Source organism: Arachis hypogaea, chromosome 1 (genome assembly GCF_003086295.3).
Source record: "Arachis hypogaea cultivar Tifrunner chromosome 1, arahy.Tifrunner.gnm2.J5K5, whole genome shotgun sequence".
Lineage (NCBI taxonomy): Eukaryota > Viridiplantae > Streptophyta > Magnoliopsida > Fabales > Fabaceae > Arachis > Arachis hypogaea.
In genome coordinates, this window is record NC_092036.1 from 105,725,974 (window position 1) to 105,750,354 (window position 24,381).

Here is a 24,381-nt window from a genome sequence, read left to right on the forward strand (position 1 = left end):
ATATATATATGGTTAATGTGAAATTTAATTTTTCAATTTTAAAATAGGTATCTTCTTTTATGTTTGAAAAATTAATAAAATCCTTAATCTAGAAACATAAATCTTTATATTAAATATATTATAGTAATAGTACAAAAAAATTTACAAAATTATCTAATCGAATTGATACGTTTAATTTTTTTAAATGATAAATTTAAATAAATAATTGTTTTTACTAATATGTACAAAACTTTTTTGTTCATGACAAATTTTGAATATAAACGTTCTTATATGTATACTGAAAAATTAATCCGGGGATTAAATTTAAACAATTAAACCCACTTGTAACTTAAAAAAATGATTGATTACAGATTTAAGAGTAATTGCTGTCTGACTAAATTAATTTCGAAACAATTTGTGGTTTTTTTTAATCAGAAATTGGGGTTTCCCTGTTGTCTATATATTTACGGAAGGATCATATTCAGTGTGTTTTCGTGGACCGTGTTATCTTTCACCAATCACAACTTTTCATTTTTCAATTTACATCTTCGTTCTCTGTTTTCCTCCTTTTTTTTTCTCCGAAAGCCCTTTCTTTTCTTCCTTGATTACATCCACGCGGTCATGGAGGAAGTTAACGGTATTATTCTCGCTTTAACTCCCATTTCTGGTTCCTGATTTTATTCCAAGCACAATTTCTTGAGCTTCCCTGATTTCAAGTTTCAATTTTTCTGGGCAATTCTGTGATTCTGGATTTTTCCACGCTTACCCTTTTCATCGGTTTGTATGATCCTGTAATTTTAAAGTACTGGGTCTGATGAACATGGAAAAAGTTCGTTGCTTTTTCTTTGTATTGTTCTGTAGAGCATTATTGCCAATTGTTTGTTTTGTTTGTCTTATTTGCAAACTGTGGACCCCTTATTGTATTTGGATGTGATCGATTAAAGTATATAATAGAGTTATTATAAAAAATAGGAACTTGCAGAGGAATGGTTTTGCTTTCTGTTAATTTGTGTTTGTGTTCTTGATTGTTTCAGTTGTAGAAACTAAGGATGGAACTGTTTCAGTAGCTTCTGCATTTGCTGGTCACCAAGAAGGTAATGCTTCTTCACAGTTCAGCTATCTTAATGTACAGGGTTGACTTCTTGATTCATTGAGACAATTAGGTCCTATCTATCATCTCTATTTGTAATGTGTTTTTCATTTCATTCGGTAACCGTTTATAAACTTGAATTTATGATCTATAATAGTCACTTTGTGAATTTGATACATTGGTAATTGAATATATATTGATACAATTTATATTAAGATTTCTTACACTTGAGTTTTGAATGTATCAAATTTCTAAATTAATTGATAGTTTGAGATGGAGGGAGTACTTATTTGGCTTGAGTAATCAAATTATATGTCCATTGTTTCAAAAGCTACATACATGTGGGGTTTGATTTTGGAAAAGAAAAGGCATTGATTTGAATGTTTTGTTCGTTGCTTTCGGTTAATTAGCTGTGCAGGATAGGGACCATAAATTTCTAAGAAAAGCAGTTGAAGAAGCATACAAAGGAGTAGATTCTGGACATGGAGGTCCTTTTGGTGCTGTTATAGTTTGCAATGATGAAGTAGTAGCTAGTTGTCACAACATGGTTCTTAGTCATACGGACCCTACCGCACATGCAGAAGTTACAGCAATAAGGGAGGTAAGATTAAATCCAAATGATTTCCTCATACAGTATGAAAATTGCATAATTTGCTAAACATATCTAACACAATGGTTATCTGGCGTTGGCACCATTATCCAATGTTTTCAGCAAATACAAAGTAGCTAGATGCCTAGATCTCTATTTGAATTTTAGTACGTAAACGATGACACTGATGAATGTGCTGCAACATTGTCGAGAACGCGGCATTCTTTCCACAATTTACATGTTGTTGCACTTTGGTTTGGAAAAATTCTTAGTTCTTCGGTATATAGAAAAATGTTTGTAGTTTTGTTCCGTTGAACAATAGGTTAATGAGTAGACACTAGACAGAAATTCAATACCTGCCATCTCACTCAAGATATCGGAATGGATAGTTGATACTTGATAACCTTTTACATGTTGAGAAAAGAGACTAAAATCTGGTTTGATTAGTCTGTGTACATCTTTCTTTCAATGGTTTAGATGTGGCAAATTTTTTTTTGTAATTAATGTCAACATAAAAATTGATAAATGCTTTTGCTTTCAGTTGAATTGATTAGTGCATTGCTTTCATTTTACAGGCTTGTAAGAAGCTTAAGAAGATAGAACTGTCAGATTGTGAAATATATGCTTCTTGTGAACCTTGCCCCATGTGCTTCGGTGCAATCCACCTTTCTCGAATTAAGGTTGGCAACTTGGCGTGACATGCTTTTCCTCTTTTTTTTCTTCTTTTCTATATGCAGTCCTATCTTGTTTAGATCCTAATGTAGTATTCTTTTTCCAAGCAGAGGTTGGTTTATGGAGCGAAGGCCGAAGCAGCAATCGCTATTGGGTTTGATGACTTTATCGCAGATGCATTGCGAGGTACCGGATTCTATCAGAAAGCACAGCTGGAGATCAAAAGAGCTGATGGCAACGAGGCCATGATCGCGGAAGAGGTGTTCGAGAAAACGAAGGAAAAGTTCCGAATGTATTAGATCTTTTTAATTCATTTCATCACATCTGATTGAAAATTGGCCATTCCGGATTGATTGGCTTCATTTAAATTATGGAAATTGTTGATAAATAGATTGGTTTCATTTGGGATGTAACAATTTACAAGCTAGGATTGGGATTGTTTCTGTTGTACTACTAATCTTCACACAGGAAGATATATCAAATGCATTTCTTTACTTCTTTGCCATCTCCATTACCACTGATATTGAAACTTGAAATGTAAGGCTACATTTTCTTTTAGTTCCTTATGATTTTCGTGACCAGTGATTTTCATAATGTGGTTTACTATTCGAGTATTTGCTAGCTGGATTGAAGAATATGCTACTGTTACACTCTTCACTCAGACATTTGGAACCGTTTTGCTTCTTGTTTTTGGTTATGGGGCAAAACTATTAATGGGCCTAACATGTTTTGAACAGATAGCATTCATGGTAAGCTACATAACCCTTAAATGGAGGTCCAAGTCTTCTACTTCATAAAAATGAGACGTGATCTTTTTTCTGGTTGGGTAGACTAAAAGTTTTGTGATTTTGTTCTTGGCTTTTAAAAGTGTGTTTTGGAAATTTTCCTAGTTACTCTAGTTTGATCACTGCAAACTCCAACACAAATGGGCGTGGATTCATGCAAAATTTTCACAAGACTAAACCATATTCATATCTCACTATAAAGTAAAGAAGGAAACCTAAATATGATTTGTGACAAAATAATAATAATAATAATAAAAGATGATATACGACCAAGTCAAATAACTTTTTCCCATGAAGTTATTCTTTTCTTAAAAAAAAAAAAAGGAATAAGCTGAGATTGTAAAATTCAGAAAGTAAGTACAATGTTGTTAGAATATATTATGATCAATTAGCATTCATTAGAATTATTTAGTATATCTGAATATTTATTATAAAATATTAGATCTTTATTATTACGATTCTCTTAATACTTATAAATACCTTTTTATATTGTATCATTTCAAACAACTTGAATATACTCAATAATACACAAATCTTTTCTCCAGTTTAGTCTCTGTATCTAACAAATGTAATTACAAAAATAATGTATGTATATTAGAAATTAATTATTAAATCAGTTGTTATGTAACCAATTTGGGTTAGTCGAGTGACGACGAATTAGTCTTTTGGCCTTAATTGATTTTTTGTATATATCGAAGATATATAGATGAAATTGAGGAGTGTTTGCTCCATCTCTTTCCTCCTAATCTCCTATTATTTGTTTTAACGATCATTTCTCCATTTTTTATTGTGATTCATAGCATATATGCCTAACACCAGCACACCAATTTGTTTTCCCATTGGCATTTTCAAATAATGTTGCTGATATCGATTTGAATTATTATTATAGGGGGTATGTATTTTGCGTTTGATAATGTGATTTGCGGCTATACAAATTATTTACTTGTCAAGTCAACGCAATGGAGAAAACGCGAAACCAAACTAGATGACATCAAAATCAAACACACACATGAACAGAGGAAGAAGAAGGAGAAGAAGAATGAGTCAATGAAACAAAGGAATGGTTTAGTGTGAAGGAGGGCAGCGCCGATATCCTTTACCAGATTCTAATTTCTATCTCTTCATTGCATTGGATTGGATTGCATGCACACATAGACATTGAAGTAAGTCCAAGTTAAAGGGTTAGTTTTTTATTTGATGTCATAATCAAAAGTAAACGTAAGTCTTTTGAAAAATAAGGCAATGCCGCATGCTACAAGTAAATGGCTATTTGCATTATGGTCCTCTCTAGTTGAAAGTTGCAACTTTGGACCATCATTTTGATTTTCTGCTTTCTTTCATTGTCTCTTAGCTTTAATTCCCTCTCGAAGACGACACGACACACTTCTTTTTCTTTTCTTTTTCTCCTCCACTACATTACATAACAGTGCCGTTAACAAAGGGAGACTCCATAACTTCTACTATATATTCCTAAGTAAGTATCAACAAGCTAAGGTTTAACACATACATAGTATCAAATACAAAAATAATATTTAACCCTTGGAAACATATAATTGTTATTTAAAAAGACACACATATACAGTGATAGTAATACAACCTACTGTACTAATTTGATTAGTCGACTAATCGCTTCACTTGTTTATCCCTTCACTTGTTTATTTAAATAAATGTTAGGGATTCGAATTCACAACCTACTCTTAAACTAGAAGCCTAAGTATTTTTTAGCCAATAACATTAATTAAAATTTGATTCCAAAGAGTATCATTGAGAATATATATATAACTTTAAGTTAAGAAATGTAGGGTGTTCACGTATCAGATCTCATCTGTATATTTGCGGTATTTATTCGAATTCGATTCGAAAATTGCAGATATTGATCTGATCCGTAAGGTTATTGGATCGGATTATCGATTTTACGTAAGTCCGCATATCCGCGGATCTGCAAAAATAGATAAATAAATAAGTAAATATTTTTATTATATTTTATTTTAACTAATAATTATCATATATGTTGTATTATTTTATTTTTATTTTTATTATTTAAAAAAAATATGTTTAATAATATTTTAAGAGTAAACATGTTTAAAAGAGTAAAAAAATAGTATTTTATTGATATTTTTTAAATAAAAATAAACTTATTAAAATATTTATATATTTTGTAAATATATTCGAAATCCGATATGATCCGTAAATGTGTGAATCAAATCAAATCAGATCTAATCTTAAAAATTGCGATATTAAATCCGATTCGATCTAATAATTTTAATACAAACAGATCGAGATTTTGATCATATCCAATTTAATTCAACCGTGTTCAGCCTGAAAAAATGCTTAAAGCTATATATAGTCATAAAGACCTTCGTCTGCCAATAAGAACAACCAAGATAAAAAAAAGGTTCACTCTCCAATTAGAGACTTCGAATTCCATCAATCATAGTCTATAGATATCTAAACATAAAAGAAGCTAATAAGTAAGATCCCAATTAAATAATCTGATTCAGCAGTTCGAACTAGGTATTATAAAGTAGAAATTTCTCAACAAAAATTCTTTTCCATTATTCTCAATCTATAATAAGAATTTAATGAATATGTTTGGAGAACTTGAAAATAATATAAAAATATGATGGTCCAAATGTTGATCAAATAATTAATGCGGGAGAGACGCGCAAAGAATAATTGTCCAAGTCTTCTTGTAGGACCTCATCATCATCATAAATATATTAATCTTTGGATAAATTCCTTCAAAATATCACATCAATGCAACTATTATTATATATGCTTCTGGATGAAGTGTATGTTAAAATTATTTTATGAGGGAGTATAAGAAACTAATAGAGTATCTATATAATGTGTATAATAGGAGTTTAGAGATGTTGGATTGAATAGGATATTAGATGTTTATTATTTTTTAATATTTGGATAGTATAAATGTATTATGTTTGAAAAATTAGTAGTATTTTATTTTGTATGTTCATTTTTAACTCATATTAAACTAAATAAATAACCTATTGTATATATTGTATAAATACTCCATTGACTTCCTAATAGAATTTTTTTTTTATATCTATATTGAGTATTATACAGCCTCTTTTTTTAATATATAGGTTAATTTTTTTTTCGAACTCGTAATCTTTTAGATGAACACGTAAGTACATAGGTTAATTAATTGGCTTGCTTTGAATAAGAATATTCTTTAACCTAATTAATTATTACCGTGTATCAATCATAAATTTGAAGGCAAATTTGGAGTCTTTCAGATTTCCTTTTCCTTGAAATAAGAAAATAAGAATGCTATATACGTGTTGGTAGTTTTAAATAATCCTTTTAGTAATGCTAAAAGTCAAAACTTTTAAATTTAATATCAGTTAAAATTTTAAAAATTATTTTTATATCTTAAATTTTAATCTTTTAATTCTAAACTCTAAATTATAAATTTTAAAATAAAACTAGTTAATGTTGGTTAATTAAAAATTAATTTTTTATATTTTTTAAATTGTTTATCCTTATAAAATATTTGTTTTTTGGTTTTGGTTCGATAATATTTAAAACTTAAAAAGACTTTCGTTTTAATCATATCGTTAATTTACTCCGTTAAATATTGTCATTATGACATGTTAAATATTAATATAACATGATTTGTTATATTAACACTTATTTCAGTTAATTTGTTACATTTTCATTCACCTTAGCCCATTAATGGCACAACTAATAATAAAGATTAAAACTAATATTTTTTTAAATTTTAAAGCACCAAAACAAAAGTATCAAGAGTGAAGTTATAGTAAATAATCAAATTTGTCTTTCAATTTTTTTTCAAAAATTTTAAGTTAATTACATTAGTCCTTTAATCCATTGCTGATGAATTAGAGTTTGTTGATATGACATGTTAAGTGACACTACATCACATATTTCACAATTTTAATTAGTTATTAAGTGTTAACGTAATAAATTTATAAAATTAGATTAAATCAATTCTAAATTGAGATATTTTAATGTATTAATGTTCCTCTTAATTTAAAATTGATTTGATTTAATTACATAAAATAATCATATTAGCATTAATTAGAAATGTTAGGTGTGTATCGTAATTAGTTTAGTGTCATTTAATGTGTTACATCAACAAATTATAATCTTATTAGTAATGAAAGGGACAAAAAAAACTAATTTAAACTAATTTAAAATTTTTAAAGGACAAGTTTTATTAAAAAAAATAAAAATCAATTTAAAAGATAAATAATTTAAAAAAAGACCATTTATTCAATAAAATTATTATATTAGTGCATAATTTTTCCTAGGAAGTTTCAAGCTAAGGTTCCTTCCTAGCTACCAAATAAAATATCAAAATAAAACAGTTGGTAGTTTGTCTTTCCTGATTATGCCTATTTATGCATTGCATACACATTGACCACGACATGAATGGATCTTGACTCTCTTGTCATAATAACCCAAAATCCTTGTCGGAAAATTAATATGTATGTCCCTTCCACTTTTATTTCTCTCTTTCGTTCTTCAAAATCTTTTCCACCTTTTTAACTGCATCTTTTAGAATATTGATAGTTTTTTTTTTGGGCGTTACCGTACGTTCTCATATTATTATTAAAATTACCACAAAAGGAAAAGAAAATTAGGGTGTTCGCGATGCGGGTTCGGTTTTAAGAAAAAAAAGTCATTCAATCCGAACACTTATTTATGTGCGGTGCGATTTGGATTGGATGAACTTTTTTTGTAAATCCGATTCGATTACAAGCGGTTTGGATCGGTTTGGATTTACGATTTTTTAAATAAAAATATTAAATACATATAACAAGTCTCAACATCACATTTTAAATAACCAACAATGACATAACAAGTCTTAATAATATCTTAAAAAGTCAACAATAACATAACAATAGAAATAAAAGTATAGGTTAATTAAAATAAATAAATAAATAATATTTTGAACATAAAATATTTATTAAATAATAATAATACATGAATAATAGAAAAATATATAACAAATTGAACATGTTATAAGTATAATTGTAAAAATAATAATAAAATAATAATATTATAGCACATTGTGCGATTTGGATTGGATTTGATCGGTTATGAAAAATAGATCCGAAATCTGATCCAATCCAGCGATTTGCGAAAAATAGAATCCAATCAAATCCGAATTAATACGGTTTTAATCAATTTTCGATTTGAATTGGATTAGATGAACGATTTAATTTAGACCGATTTAATTTAGATCGGTTTGGAATATAACAAATCATCTTCATTATTCTAGCCAAAAGCCCTCCAATCATGCATTCTCTAGCTAGAAATTGAACTATATTTATTTATATATCTACTTAATATACTAAAACAGGGTTTTCTCCCGGCTACTAAAGGTGACGTGTCTATCTCTTATGCCTCCGTTTTCCGAATATTTTTTTTCTATTTTGAATTATTTTATTGTAATTATATTATAATTAATACTAAATGAATAATATATAATTATACTAATTTAGCAACATATCTTCATTATAATTATATCAAATCAATATTTAATGCACTATTAAACTATTTATCAATTATCAATTAAAAATATTTTTAATAATTTTAATGATAATAATAATATCAATAATAGTAATAATAATAATAAAAAATCTTTGTTACCCGATTCACGTATATCAAATAATTTTTCTAAATTATTTTATAAAAATATCTTTAATATAATTATATTGTAATTAATATTTAATGAATAATATATAATTATACTAATTTAGAAACATATCTTCATTATAATTGTATCAAATCAAAATTTAATACATTATTAAAAAATTACCTTAATAGTAGGTAATTTACATATTTATTTTTGTTTTACTAAAGTCTATATATAGTGTTTTTCTGTGGTACATTAATCTAAATTTGAGAGTCAATTCATAATTTTATATTTAGTGTTTTTTTTACTACTTCATAGAATAAGAATGTATTCTTCGTTTTTTATTGAAGTTGATCCTTTTAAGGTACAATTTATAAATTTTTCTAATATTTTTTATATACCCATTCTATTATATTATTCTTTTGATAATTTTTTATTTGTTGTTACTCTAAGTTATTCTTATCGTCTAATGTTTCAGTTCGATTGTCTTTTGCCACAATCATTTACAATGCATTACATCCATGAAATACCTCATCGAGTTGTCTTCACTGATTCGGGTTCCAACTACATGGATGTAAGCGTTCAAAGAAGAGGCAATAGTCTCTACTTTACCGAAGGATTGTTGGATCTACTCACCTATTATGACCAACCCAATGAAATGTGGTTAAAGTTGGATTTCTTAGGAGGAGCTCGATTTTTTATTGAGGAATTGCATCCACGGAACTTTATAAGGCAATTCAAGTTCTATCCCCTCCATGCTTTTTACGTCTGTCCGAAAATCTTCGAAGTGGAGCACATAATGAAATTGAGTTCCCTCAGTTTCAGTTCAGTTTTGCTAAATTCGTGACAAATTCAGATATGCAATTTCAACGATTGGTAATATATTTAAATTTTCTTAGTTTAAGTTGTTCATTATTAGAATAATTTTTTTAACATATTTTGATTTTTTTCAGAAATTATCAGCTTTCTTTGGCATGCATGCAATGCCATTGAGGGGAATAAGAGTTAGTTTGGTTTCTCGGTGTGACAATTCTATATCTTGCCGCATTGCATGGATAGCGGATGATGAAGCTTATCTAACAAGAGGATGGTCTGATTTTGCACGAATTCTAAATATTGAAACTTACGATGTTATTTCAGTTGGTTGTCATTACAAGAATGATTCTATACTATACGTAACTAAGGACTAGAATAGGTTCAATATTGTTTAGGTAATTTGGTTTTTCTATTAGTATTTGATTAAATTATAATTATAAAATTTTAAATTATTGCCTCAATTTATATATTAAGATTATTTTGTGTGGATTTGCTATTTTTAAATAATTTAATAAAATGAAGTAGTGTCAGATATTATTAAGTTTATTTTTATCTTTTATTTCTTTATTTATATTTTTATTATATTTGACAAAAAATGAACCTACACATATATTAAATTGTTGACCTAAAGACAATTTATTTGCCAATAAAAACAAATTTTATTTATAATTAGAATAAAATTTATTTGCCAATATTCGGTGGATAAAATTAAAATTACACCCATATCATATAATTATAATTGATTAATTGGTATAAAATAAAATTATATCCGTGCCATGAGTAATAATCTAAATAATTATATCTTAACAAAATATAATTTGAAATAATTTATAAACAATTATCTTAACAAAAATAATTATTTAATAATTGATTTAAAAATCAATGCAAAAAATAATTATTAATAATAGTATTATTAATTGGGTAAATAATATAATTTCAAATTATTACTTGAAATATAAATAATATATGGAAATCTATTGAGTAAATAAATGATTTTGCACCTTAATAATTTGATAATTATTACTCAATTAACCAGTTAATTGAATTAGTAATAACAATTTTCAATTTCAAATTTTGTATGTTAAGTAGTTATTAAAAACTGGGTAATAACGATTTACACGGAAAATTCATTGATAAATTCAATTAATCATATAGAAAATAATATACTAACAGTTTTAGTATATTATTTATGGCAAGCAAAATTATTTCCTCAGTTTTTCTATTAAAATTGAAATTAGTAATAGTTTAAAAAAATGTTTATTAATAAAATTACTAATAGTCACAACACAGGATATATATTTTCTATATATTATTTAAAAAATATAATAAAACATGAATAATGAATGAGTATGTTATTTCTTCGACTAGCTAATTAATGCAAAATCGAGTACCCTTTTTTATTCAATTGATGTCATATTCTGTTTGGTGAAAGTTTCAATCACCTTAATTAAATTCTGTGTTTGTGCCTTAACTTATACAGGTAGTAATATGTTACATATTATTTGGTATATCTAAGTAGTTATTTTCCATAGCGGAGATGTAAAAAATCATATTAAAGTTTATTGCCAAATAATTAGTGGATGAATAATAGTAGATTATATTATTTTGGGAAAGTATTTTTATTATAATTATATCAAATCAATATTTAATTATGATAAAATATGTTAATTATAATTATATCATAGAATTATAATAATTACGATATTTATGTTATATATTTTAATCATTTATGTACGTAAATAATTAGAAATCAAAATATAACTTATAATTACCCGTGCCAATGCAAGATTAAATAAGATATATAATAACATAGATGATTTGTTACTTATACTGATTAAATACAACAAATACATATTAATTTAGTTAAAAAAATCACTGTCTCTTATGTTTTTTTATTTATTTTTTTAATTCATTAAATCCAATCAATTATAATAAATTAATTATAGTAACTAATTAATTCAATCAATGATTTTTTAATTTATTTTTTGAATTCAATAAATCAAATAAAATTAATTATACTAATTATTTGTATTGACTAATTGATTTGATTAATTCTTAAAAATATTTTTATTTAATTTATTTTATTTATTTAAATATAACTAATTAATTATTTAATTTTATTAAGATAAATATCAAATTCTATTTCTAATATAAAAATACAAAATTTTATTCATTCTATTTTTATTTTACCACTATAAAAGACCATATATGCTAGAAGAAAATATCACTTATTTACCAATTACTCTTTCATTGGGTAGCTTTTACAACAATTCTTTTTCTTCCTATGAGGTACCGTCACAAGAAGGCAACTATCATGAACACAAATCAGCACACACTCTTCAACTCCCGTGCTCATCATTTAGAGCAATATATGATATGTTATCCATTAAGCATTTATAGACCATGGTATTATCATGTTTACATAAATAAATAAAAAATTCATAATTAAGCTTAAGTTATTTATCTATTTGTGTGGTATATTATAGTGTGAAATTACTTTTAATTTGTGTTGTGCAATGATATTATGGTTTAATTTAAGCTTTTATTTTAGAATTGTGTTATGATTTTATCTCATCCTTTTTTCTTAGATATTAAGTTGATGTATTTTTATTTATTATTAATGAAGCAGATGTGATATAAAATTTGTAAAAAGAAAAAAAACTTACATTCAATTTATTTTATTGTAGTCTTCTATTCTTCTATTTTTTTTATTCTTGTATTCATTTTTTTAAATATCATATAATTTATACCAATTAATTTATTATAATTCATTATATCAGTTAGTTTAATTCATTAATTTATAATATACATGATAAAATAGATCATTTGTTACTTATACGTTTATTTTTCTAAAATCTAAATCTAAATAATTATATTTTCAATTTTTTATTAACAAAATATTATTAATAATGAATAATAATTAACCATTCATACTTTTAATTAAAGTGTTTGGATGATTTTTATATTTATTAATATTAATTAGTGATTATTTTTTCATAAATAAATTATATTATAATTTTATGTTAGTTCATAATTGATTAATGACTAATGTTTATAAAGCTATGTTACTCTAAATTTTATATTTTATAAATATTTTATTTAAATATAATTTTTTTAACATTAAAATGTATTATTTTTAATAATATCATAATTTTATATTTTTTAATTATTCTAAATGAATATTTTATCAAATACTAATTACAGTTATTCTTCCATTTGCTTTTACTAATATATTTTCTAACTATTATATAAAATTAAAATCATATTAATGAATTTAATATTAAAGTTAATTTGGCTTTTTATTATTTAGAGTGTTTTTCAATCAATAATTTTATACTCTTTACTTTTTTTTTAGTTTCATTTTGAATTTTAATTTAGTACTCAAAGGTAGTGAAATTCTATTGATATTGAAATAAAGTTACAAAAGGGTCCATAGGGTAGAATAAGTAAAATAATGTGATACCCACATTGTAACATTCAAATGAAACAACTTAGGATCTAAAATATTTATCTTTCTCTTTCTCGCCGTCTATTATATTATCTATCCTATCATCATATAAAAATTGAATTTTTACCTTTAATGATAGAATCAACGTAGCATGCTTCTGTATTATTTTGTTTAACTCATTAAAGTCAATTCATTATGATGAATTAATTATATCAACTAATTGATTTGAATAGATATTTAAGTATCACACAATTTAAAATTATGTATATTAATTATTTTATTTAATTTTTATGATATATAAATTTAAGGAATAAATTAAAATAAGATAATTTATTACTTATTTAAATTAAATACAACAAATATAAATTAATTTAGTTAAAAATTTACTATTTTCTAATCTTCTATACATAAAAATGACAAAATAAAATTATAAAAATAATCTTTTTATCACTTTTGCTATTTTAATTTTATTTTCTTTGTTTTTTATGTATAATTTTATTTTATATTAACTTTGTTTATTTAATAATAAAATATACTCATATTAATTCTATTATATAATAATATATTTTTCTCCTATATTAATCAAAGAATTTCAATAGTTATCAACTACATCTAATAGAATGACTAAGAAGTGAGAACTACAAGAAGTTAAACCCAGGTTCAAAATGCTGAAACAAATAAAAGAAAACAGTGGATATATGATTAGAGAAAAATGTATAATAATGACAACATATACTAAAACTGGATTTTTTCTCCAACTAATAAAAGTGAGATGTTAATTCCTCATGAATTCATTTTTTCTCTAAAATGAAATCACTATTTTCTTTTCTAAATTTATTTAAAAAAATATATTTATTATCATTATGTTACAATTAACATTTAACGAATAATGCATGATTATACTAATTTAGAAAAATATTTTTATTATAATTATATAAAATCAATATTTAATACATTATCAACTAATAAAAGTGAGGTGTCAATTCCTCATGAATTCATTTTTCCTCCAAAATAAAAGTACTATTCTCTCTTCTAAATTTATTTTAGAAAAATATCTTTATTATAATTATATTACAATATTACAATTAGCATTTAATGAATAATGCATAATTATAATAATTTAGAAAAATAAAATAAAGTCCAGTAAGTTATCTTCCGACTGCACACGTGTATAGAATAATTTTTAAGAAGGAGTCATGTATAGTAAATACGGTCGATGATTGTAAAACTGTATACTAATATTGATATAATATTATTTTAGGTATATGTTTTGCAGGCATCAAAGAAAAGTGTTGAGTTGTTTTTTAGTAGATTTAAATTATTCATTGTTTATTAGAAAATTTTGTGCATTAGAATTCTCTAATAATTTATTATTTATTTTGAGCTAATTTTGATATGTTCTTATTTGACAGTAAAATAACATATAAAAATTTGTTGGTGGGTCTAAGTATTATTAAGTTATTTATGGTCACATTGAGTATATATGTTTGATTTATTGAAGAAAGTAGATTACTAAAACCAATTAATAACTATTTAGAGTTAATATATTTAACACTACTTAAGAAAAAACAAATAATACATAACATGTTATAATTTTTATTAATCAAATTATAATTTAAATTAATCTTAACAAAATAATATAAAATTATAATTTTAATCTTATCAAGTGCATGGCACGGGTTAATACACTTGGAAATTACTGCACGATGAATGTGGTATATAGAGAAGTTTTTGAGAGCCTATAATAAAAAGGTAATAACAAAATGTCTTACTAAATCTATTTATTTATTAAAATTTATTACTATCACTTAAAAAAATTTAGAAATTCTAGGAACTAATAGATAAATTCTTATTGTACATTAATAGTTTGAGAATATTAAAATTATTATAAAAATTCGTATAATTTTATTCTCTTGACAAATAATTTTATAATTACGTTAATCATATAATTTTATATACAAACATTGATACATTGTTGTTTCATGTATATATTTTGCAGGTATCAAAGGATAACATTAAATTGTTATTCAGTAGGTTTAAATTATTTATTGTTTATTACAAAACTTTCTGCATTAGGATTCTCTATTAATTTGTTTTTCATTTTGAGCTGATTTTAATATTTTTTTACTTCACAGTATACCAACATATAAAATTTATTGGTAGGTTTAAGTATTACTAGATTATTTATGGTCATATTGAGTATATATATCTGATTTATTAAAAAAATAGATTAAATAACTATTTTATAGTTAATACAATTAACACTATATTAAAAAAAGAAAAACAACACATACAAATTATTTTTTTATTAATTAAATTATTATAATTAAAATAAAATTTAATATAATAACTTAAAATTATAATTTCAATCTTATCACGTGCTATGCACGGGTGATTAAACTTGTATTACTATTCAAATCCAGTTGCATGATCAATGGTGACAACCAGCTGATAAATAATCAATAAATAAACAGTTGCGTGCCTGTGTTTTGTTGAATAAAAGATCAACGACATATTCATTCCATAGATGTGACATTAACTGAATAAAATAGTTGAAATACATATATAGATGAGTTTAATTTAGTCATCAAGTCCTTTGATGCAAACAGGTGATGTTATTGTATATAGGAAGTATATATAAATCTTGTCGCTTTAATTATCTGCAAGAAATTCTAAATTTCAGAAACTTTTAGTAAATAATTTATTAATTTGTTAGGTAGATAGTAATTTTGGTAAATAATATAAATAATAGGCTTTAGAATTAATTCAATATAAAATAAAAAAATAATCCATCCTCAAATTATCTCCTAAATTTTAATATTAGGATAACCATTTGTATTTCTAGTGAATTAAACATTGAACCATTATTAATTGTGCATGAATAAATTGAATAAAAAAAAATAACCATCAAATTAAAAATAATGAACATAATTATCTGCATACCTATTGAATTAAACATCCGACATATTCATTATTCACATTGTTTAGTATTTTCATTGTCTACCTATATTTTTCCTTTATTAATACATATATACATGAATCTAATATAATTTATTACATTCATGATTCATATTACACACAATTTACATAAATTATTGACGGAGAATATATATACATAAATTATTATATTAGCTACATATACATGCATGTTAATTAGGGAAAAAAATAATCCTTTTGATCATCTACTGAAGCTCCTAATTAATTAAAGTTTTTACTATAAAAATTGCAATAATATTAATTAATATCATCCGTTGTATGATGTATACAATGATATAGATATTATCCTTTGATTCCTTTCCCATAATGTGTAAAGCATCCATAGATTTAGGGAAAATCTCCTTTGAATTTATAGGTAAGAATGCACCATATTTCAATACTTGACTTAAGTTAGTATAACATCTCAAACTTAAAATTTGTATTTAGAAAAGACGCTGAAATGGAAAGATAAAAATAAAAAAATTAAATTTAAATTAAATTTTTATATTATATTTAAAATAAAATATATAAAATTTAGTTATGACTTAGCATTATTTTTAGTTTACGAAAAATATGGATATAAAATAAGAATATTTATTAAAATATTTTTAGTTATTAAAAAATGTTACTAAAATTTTAGTTTCTGTTTTTAAATATTTTAATTTTATGTGTTTTTATTTTTTAGAAATATTAAGATTGAAATTTTGTATTTTAAAATTAATTTTTTTTGGTTTCAAATTCTAATTATCAAATACAATACTAAATTCTAATTTTTCAATTTCAGTTTTAATATCTCTAAAAACAAACACTATCTTAAGAACTAATTTTACATCACTAATAAAATTTATTGTTTTTATATTAAATTTTAAATTTTAATAATATAAAAATAAAATTTTAATCTAAAATATTAATTAATATTAATAAAAAATATTCTGCTTTTCTTTTATCAGAAGTTTGTGATTTAGTTTTAATGCCACAAGTAAAAAAATAAAACTCCAAATTTAATAGCATAGGCTGCAACAAAAATTTGGTGTTATTATGTTAAAAAAAAAATAGTTCAGTGATATGTTAATTAATTAGTATGAGTAAATGGTTAAATTAATTTTTAAAAAATTATTTATTTTTTAAATTAGTTTTCAAAATTTTTTTTAATTAAATTCATCTTTTAAAAATAAGTTAATTATGTTAATTTTTTTGTTATTTCCATTATTAATGGCGTTAGAGTTTGTTGATATATATAGTACATTAAATAATATTACAATACACATCTAACCATCTTAATTTCATAAATTTATTATGTTAATAATTAATTAAGACTCTTAAATATATATTATAATATCACTTAACATACTACATTAACAAATTTTAATATTATCAATAAAAAAAAATGACAACAAAATTAACATAATTAATTTAAAATCTTTAAAAAATAAATTTAATTAATTTTTTTAAAATGAGTAAAGTATCATTTTTGTCCCCAACGTTTGGGGTAAGTCCTAAAGTTGTCCCTAATGTTTCAATCGTCCTATTTAAGTCTCTAATATTTCAAAACTGACTCAATGTTGTCCTGCCGTTAGGTATCCGTTAACTAAATTGACGGCGGGACAAAGTTGAGACGATTTTAAAACGTTAGGGACTTAAATAGGACGAAAACGTTGGGGACAAAAATGATATATAAAAATAAATTTTAATTTTATCCTTCAATAATATCAACTTTTTACTATACATAGTATTCAATTATTTTTTAATCACATCTAAGTAAATTACACTTAATCATATCAGTTTTATTTTAAATAAATTAATTTTTTTATAATTTTACTCTTAAAGATTTGTAGTTATCATGAAATGTTTGTAGAATGACTAGTATATAAACTTGTTAAAAAGAAAAAAAATAATATATATACAATAAAATATAAAGTATACATTTTGTCTCTAATGTATCGAAATTCTTTAAAATTATAAAAAAATAAATTTTTTTAAAATAAAAGTAATGTGATTAAGTGTAATTTATTTAGATGTAATTAAAAAATAATTGAATATTATGTACAATAAAAAATTAATATTATTGAGAGATAAAATTAAATTAAAATTTATTTTTATGTATCGTTTTTGTCCTTAACGTTTCAAAATCATCTCAATTTTGTCCCGCCGTCAATTTTGTTAACGGATCCCTAACGGCAGAACAACATTGAATCAATTTTAAAACGTTAAGGACTCAAATAGAACGGTTGAAACATTAAGGACGATTTTAGAATTTATCCCAAACATTAAAGACAAAAACAATACTTTACTCTTTTAAAATTAATTTAAAAAACGAATAATCTTTCATACACGAATTTGAACCTTTTTTCTAATTAGTATACTACATAAACAAAAAACGGATATTAGAAATGTATAGTTTTATCAATCTCCCTAACCTTTCTTATTTCAAAGCAGAAGTTAGAAATGTATAGTTTTAATGTAATACATGGATATGTATGTATAAGGGTCAACGGATATTATTGCCTGTGTTCTTTTATATGCTTAATGGTAACCAGTGTGTTTTGTACAAGAAAATAATCAACTCCTTCTAGAAATTAAAAGAAAGATAAACCAAGAAACGACACAAACACTACCTTGCTTCTTGTGATAACAATAGGGGAAAACAATAAATGACGGGAAATTAAAATAATATAACCAGCAAGAAATCTCTCTTGACATGGTCTATATATAGTGACCCACTTTTTTTTTTTCTCCTAACAACATTATTTATAATAGAGTAAAGCTAGGAACCAAAAGCATATCAGCCAAAACATAGCCAAATATCTTTGGATGAATTCAAAATTTTTACGAGTTAATATATATGGATGTTTCTTCTACTAAGTATTAGAATATTTTTTTTTATATTAAATGGATGTTCTTTTATATATTTTTCGAATTTGTGATTGTTAGAAGTGGATAGATTAATGTGATAAAAAAAAAGAAAGTTTTTATAAATTTTAATTAGGTTTACTTAATCAATTTAAAATTTTTTAAATTTTAAATTTAAAAAATTTAAAATTAATTAATTATTAATATAAATTAATATAGTTTTGTTTAGTTTTTGACTAATAAGCTTTTAGTTCCTTATAAGTTTCCTTTATAATATGTTTGCAAAATTTATTTTATGTGCACCACTACTACTACTACTCATTTTAAGTTATCATCATTTAACTGTTGTGCAATAGGATAAATCATATATGTATATTTGCTTAAATTTAAAATAAATAGATAACAAATTAAAATGAGCTACCATACATTATTTTCACGTTTACTTATCAATTTTTTTCTTTTTCCATTGTCTATTAATATATAACAAAGTCTTGAGACCGGTATAGCCCAAGAAATTTTCTTCCTATAATAAATTAATAACCACATCATATATATATACCTTTCATTACTATACACATCAAAAAAATCTAATAAAAAGAATTTAAATATATTTTTATAATTAACCATACTAAAATCATTAATTATTAAAATCAATTATTAATATAAAATATATATTAAAAATAAATTAAATTATACATATATTTATTATACAAAAATATATAATGACTAATTTTATTATACAGATAGTATTTTATTTTTATTTATTTTTCTTTTACCTAATTTATTTTCTCTCCTTCTTTATTAGACCGTACCAATTTTCCTTCACCACACAAATTAAAGAAACAAGAAAATAATGATTCTTTATATTTTATATGAAAATTCTCCACTAATAATATTGTGTATGCAAGAGAGGAAACTTCAATATATATGTCCCTCTATATATAATATGGTTCTGCATACTTTATTATTTCAATTATTCTCCCATAAGTAAACTGCGTCCTATATATATATATATATATGTGCTGCATTGTTCTATCTCAAAGTTAGATCCAATAAATCTCTCTAACCCAATAATGGAAGGCAAAATTGCATTCAAGAATTTGCTTCAAGTTCAAGAATTTGCATTGAATTCCACTCATGATTCCTCCTCTGTTAGTAATAATACTGTAAGTTTCTATATATTTTCCATGTGATGTGATGTTATTGCATAATTAATAACAATTCTTGAATGATTTGTGCATCATCAGCTAGGATCTACTCTTCTGAGTTTGAGCTTGAATCCTCAACAAAATCAAGATCAGTCTCATACCCAAGTAAGTAATAATATAATGATGAATTTCATTTATTAATTTGGGTATGTACATACTACAAATTGAATAATTAAGTGTTAATTATTTTTAATTAACAAGCATATGTGATGAATAACAAGTAGTTTTAATTTGTTTGTGATTGAATATAATTGGCTTTTAATTAATTAGTTGGAAGTGCTGAAAAAGAAGCTAGAGGAAGTGAAGAAGGAGAATCAGAATCTAAGAATTATGCTGAATCAGATTAGAGAACACTATGGAGTTCTTCAAAATCAGTTATTGCTGGCGATGCAGTGCCACCAATTATCTTCATCCTCGCCTACAATAATTAATCATGATCTCAAGGCAAGTTTTAATTAATAAACTTGAAGAAATTCTTTTAATTTGTTGTCTATATATATAATATTTGCTTCTATATATGATTAACTTGAATGGTGAATTTTTTATAATACTAAATTATTCAACTTGGTCAACAGCTATTTTTCAATATAAAAATATACTTGATCAATATGTATATTAAGAAGTATGCATTGCTTTTTGAACAAAATGATGATTAAATGAACAAACTACTATATATGTATGCGTTCATAATTTTTTAGAATGACAATAGAGAAGAAATCTTGGAGAGAAAAATGTTACCCACCACCCAGAAATTTGGTTTTGATGTTAAGAATGAAATGAGTAAGCACATAGCATCACAAGAAGCAAAAATATTGGAGGATCAAGTACCATCATTTGAAGCTTCTTGCAAGAAAGCTAGAGTGTCCATAAGAGCAAGATCAAATTTTTCTATGGTATGTATGGATTTATTATATCTTTTTGTTCTAAGCTAAGGAATTTAATTACTTTGATATTATATATTATTGGTAGTGAATTTTGGATTAAAATATCTATCATTTTATGCAATTTAGTTGACTAATAAGAAGTGCGATTGATTCTCAGATGGTTGATGGGTGCCAATGGAGAAAATATGGACAAAAAACATCAAAGGGCAATCCTTGTCCTCGAGCCTACTATCGTTGTAGCATGGGACAAACATGTCCAGTTCGTAAGCAGGTTCATCCACATGTTTTTTTTTTTTGTTTTTTTTAATAGATTTATAGTATGAAGATTCAATTTTATATAAATGAATTGACTTAGTAGTTATTTTATTAGTCTATTTAAATAAATATTGAGAGTTTAAATTTTTGTGTGTGTATGTATTAATTCATTAACGAGTGATAAATTCTTAAATAAAACTTCATTATACAACGAATAAATCTTTAACTCGTCGAATTAAAAAAAATCATAAAAAAAAGTTCAATTTTATTTGCATGCTTATCTAGAATTTATTATCATATATAGAATAGAATATTAGTTGCTTTTCATTTCATAGAATGAAATGACGATAAATTCGATTAACTAAAATATCGCAACATTTATACCTTAATCTAAATATCATTAATTTAACTTAATATCTATAATTTATTGGCCTAACATTCATAATTATATATTTATTACATATATTATTATGTAATTATTCTAGTAATAATTAATAAATATAATAAAATAAAATAACTTTAGATTAAATTAAGTTTATTTTTATTTTTCTTATATTTACATTTAGTTTCATAATTTATGATAAATTACGTTTTTCGAAGGATATATAATAACTGAAAAAGGTGACACGCATAGTTATATTCATGTAAAGTTAATAATTAAAAATTGTTAAATAATTTTATAAATTTGACTAAATTATCATTTAATAACTCTCGATTATCAACTTTACACAAAGATAAGGAATTTTCACCACTTAAAAATACACGTTTCCTCAGCATTTGAATACAAATTATAACACAGAGAATGTTGAATAACAATGTAACAGGTGCAAAGATGCGCAATGGATGAGAGAGTTGTGATAACAACGTACGAGGGGAATCACAATCATCCACTCCCAGAAGCAGCAAGATCCATAGCCACCACAACAACATCAGCATTGAACATGTTCCTATGTGGCTCCATGACCACCACCACAACTAGTAGTACTTCACTTTCACTATCTTCCACTTCATCATCATCATGTCCTACTCTAACACTCGACTTAACTACTCAACAACCCTCCAATGATATTATTGCATCAAAGCACACACAACAACCATTACTATTCCCTCTGCCTCTAAATGCTTGCTATACTCAAGAAAACAACCTTGCCTTGGTGGATCTTGTTACTGCAGCTTTAACCAACGATCCTTCTCTTAAGGAAGCATTACTTGCAGCTTTTTCCTCTCTCACTCACAATAATGAACATGTTTAGAGAGAGAGAGAGAGAGGTACGTACGTTTTACTAGTGTAGTACTATGAGAACATACCAATATTATGACATGAAATTTTGTGTTTAATTACCTGTAAATGAAATTCAAGAACAAAATTAAGTGACGTTTCTTGAGTAAATTTCATCACTCTATCTGCCTTGAATTATATCATTGACATTAGTAAATCTTAAAGAAGTGATGATGATTAGTGATTAATGCATCATGCAATTTCCAAAGGGCTATTTCATCAAATTTTTCCTTTGCCATTAAATGATGTTACAACCAATGAAGGATTTGGTTCGGCAGAGACATATAATAATTGATAGAGCAATATTAAAGGATATCAGAATTTATTATTTTTTATCATTCCTAAAGTATCAATTCAAAAATTGTTGACCTCTAGCACTTCCTTAAAGGAAAAGTCTAGGAGATCAGTATCTTTTGTGTTTTCTGGTCAATACTTAACCATAAAAAAAAAGTAAGTGATTTTTTACCATTGGATGTAATCTCACACCATTAAAAACACTATTGATAGTCAATTGATGGTTACAAAATACCAAAGTTGCTGACCCCTAACATTGTTCCTTCATTAAATTTTGGCCAGCATATAACTAGCAAAGAATAGTGAGCCATTAGATAAAATCTCACATCAATCTTACACCATTAAAATCATCATTAATGACTATTTGATAGCTACAAATCCTAAAAGTTGCTGGCCCTAATACTCTTCTATACTTTATTCTATACTTTTAAACATAAATAACTAACTTATGACTAAAAATAATAAATTTTAATCTAATTTTAAACAAATTTACCTAATGGGAGGAAGTGGAGTTGGCCACAATGGCAGGTCAAGTGAAATTATTTGCAAAGAATAATAATCTTGTGTCCCATAACCAACGGTACGAAACTCTTTGGTCTTCAAGTTCCCATAAAATATGCGATGATTAAATTGAAACAACACAACATCACCATGGTACGGATGAAACCCTCTCACTCTAAACACTCCATAACCAACTTCATAAACTCCTTCTCTTCCTCTCAATTCATTCCTCACTGAACTTTCATCTTGTGCTGGAACACAAACCTCATGCAACAAACACCAACCATTGTTCTCTTCATTCAGCTCCCACAACTTCACCAAAGATGAAAAAGAAGAGAAACAACTTACTCTAATCTTTCCACAAGAGACACCAACATGACCCGTATAAGAAATGTTCCTACGATCCGAGCCACTCGGAAATTCAATAATGTTGCACTCATTTTCGTTGCGAAAAGGATCATACACCAAAATATTCTCCTTTCCCATGAAGTAAAGCTTCCCTCCATGTGCAACCGGGTCAGAAAGAATAGTTGGTCGCGTAAAACTCGAACCGTTCGTGCACGAAACAAGTTTTGTTGTCCATTGTCCGGTCTCTGAAGAAAAAATTACTACTTCAAACTCTGACTTTTTTATACCTCTTAAAAACTCACATACTGTACCTTCGAAAAAAGGTATAAGTACAATCCTAAATCTTAAACCCTGAACAGAATTATTAACAGAGATTAAGTCGATGTTTTCTTCGATATTGTAGTAAGGTTCGCAAAGAAATCCCTCGAGTGCGTGGCCGAGACTATTTTTTACTAGGTTGTGGCCCCTAAGCGGTGGCGCCATAGGAACAACTTTGAGACTTTTCTTTGTTAGGGGATTGCAAACAAAGTATAGTCTCTCGTGTGGTGATTTTCTGCATAGAAACAGGCCGTTAGAGAACCCTACGATCTTTGAATATTTGTTGTAGCGCTTTCTTAGTCTTGTTGGTGGTGGTTCATCGCTTTTCGAGTCAAACTTGGGTCCTAGAAAGCTCAAGGACAAATGGTTTTGAGGGTTAAAAGAAAGATCACCATGAATATTGTGGGGGAGGAACAAGACTAGTTTCTTGCGCCTAGAGAGGGAGCATAATCGCCATTCTTTC

At 25.3% G+C, this 24,381-nt stretch overlaps 2 protein-coding genes across 2 annotated transcripts; both read left to right on the top strand.

Moving 5' to 3' along the window:
- The first annotated feature begins 343 nt into the window (after nucleotides 1-343).
- On the top strand, nucleotides 344-2,835 carry LOC112707174 (guanosine deaminase). Its single transcript, XM_025758805.3, has 5 exons — nucleotides 344-616; nucleotides 1,014-1,073; nucleotides 1,480-1,670; nucleotides 2,234-2,338; nucleotides 2,441-2,835. The coding sequence occupies exons 1-5, from the start codon at nucleotides 601-603 to the stop codon at nucleotides 2,627-2,629; spliced, it is 561 nt and encodes a 186-aa protein (XP_025614590.1). The 5' UTR covers nucleotides 344-600; the 3' UTR covers nucleotides 2,630-2,835.
- A 16,823-nt stretch (nucleotides 2,836-19,658) lies between these two features.
- On the top strand, nucleotides 19,659-22,665 carry LOC112780691 (probable WRKY transcription factor 47). The gene is made up of 6 exons (XM_025824525.3): nucleotides 19,659-19,997; nucleotides 20,079-20,144; nucleotides 20,310-20,483; nucleotides 20,738-20,932; nucleotides 21,081-21,194; nucleotides 22,003-22,665. The coding sequence occupies exons 1-6, from the start codon at nucleotides 19,905-19,907 to the stop codon at nucleotides 22,429-22,431; spliced, it is 1,071 nt and encodes a 356-aa protein (XP_025680310.2). The 5' UTR covers nucleotides 19,659-19,904; the 3' UTR covers nucleotides 22,432-22,665.
- The last annotated feature ends 1,716 nt before the right edge of the window (nucleotides 22,666-24,381 follow it).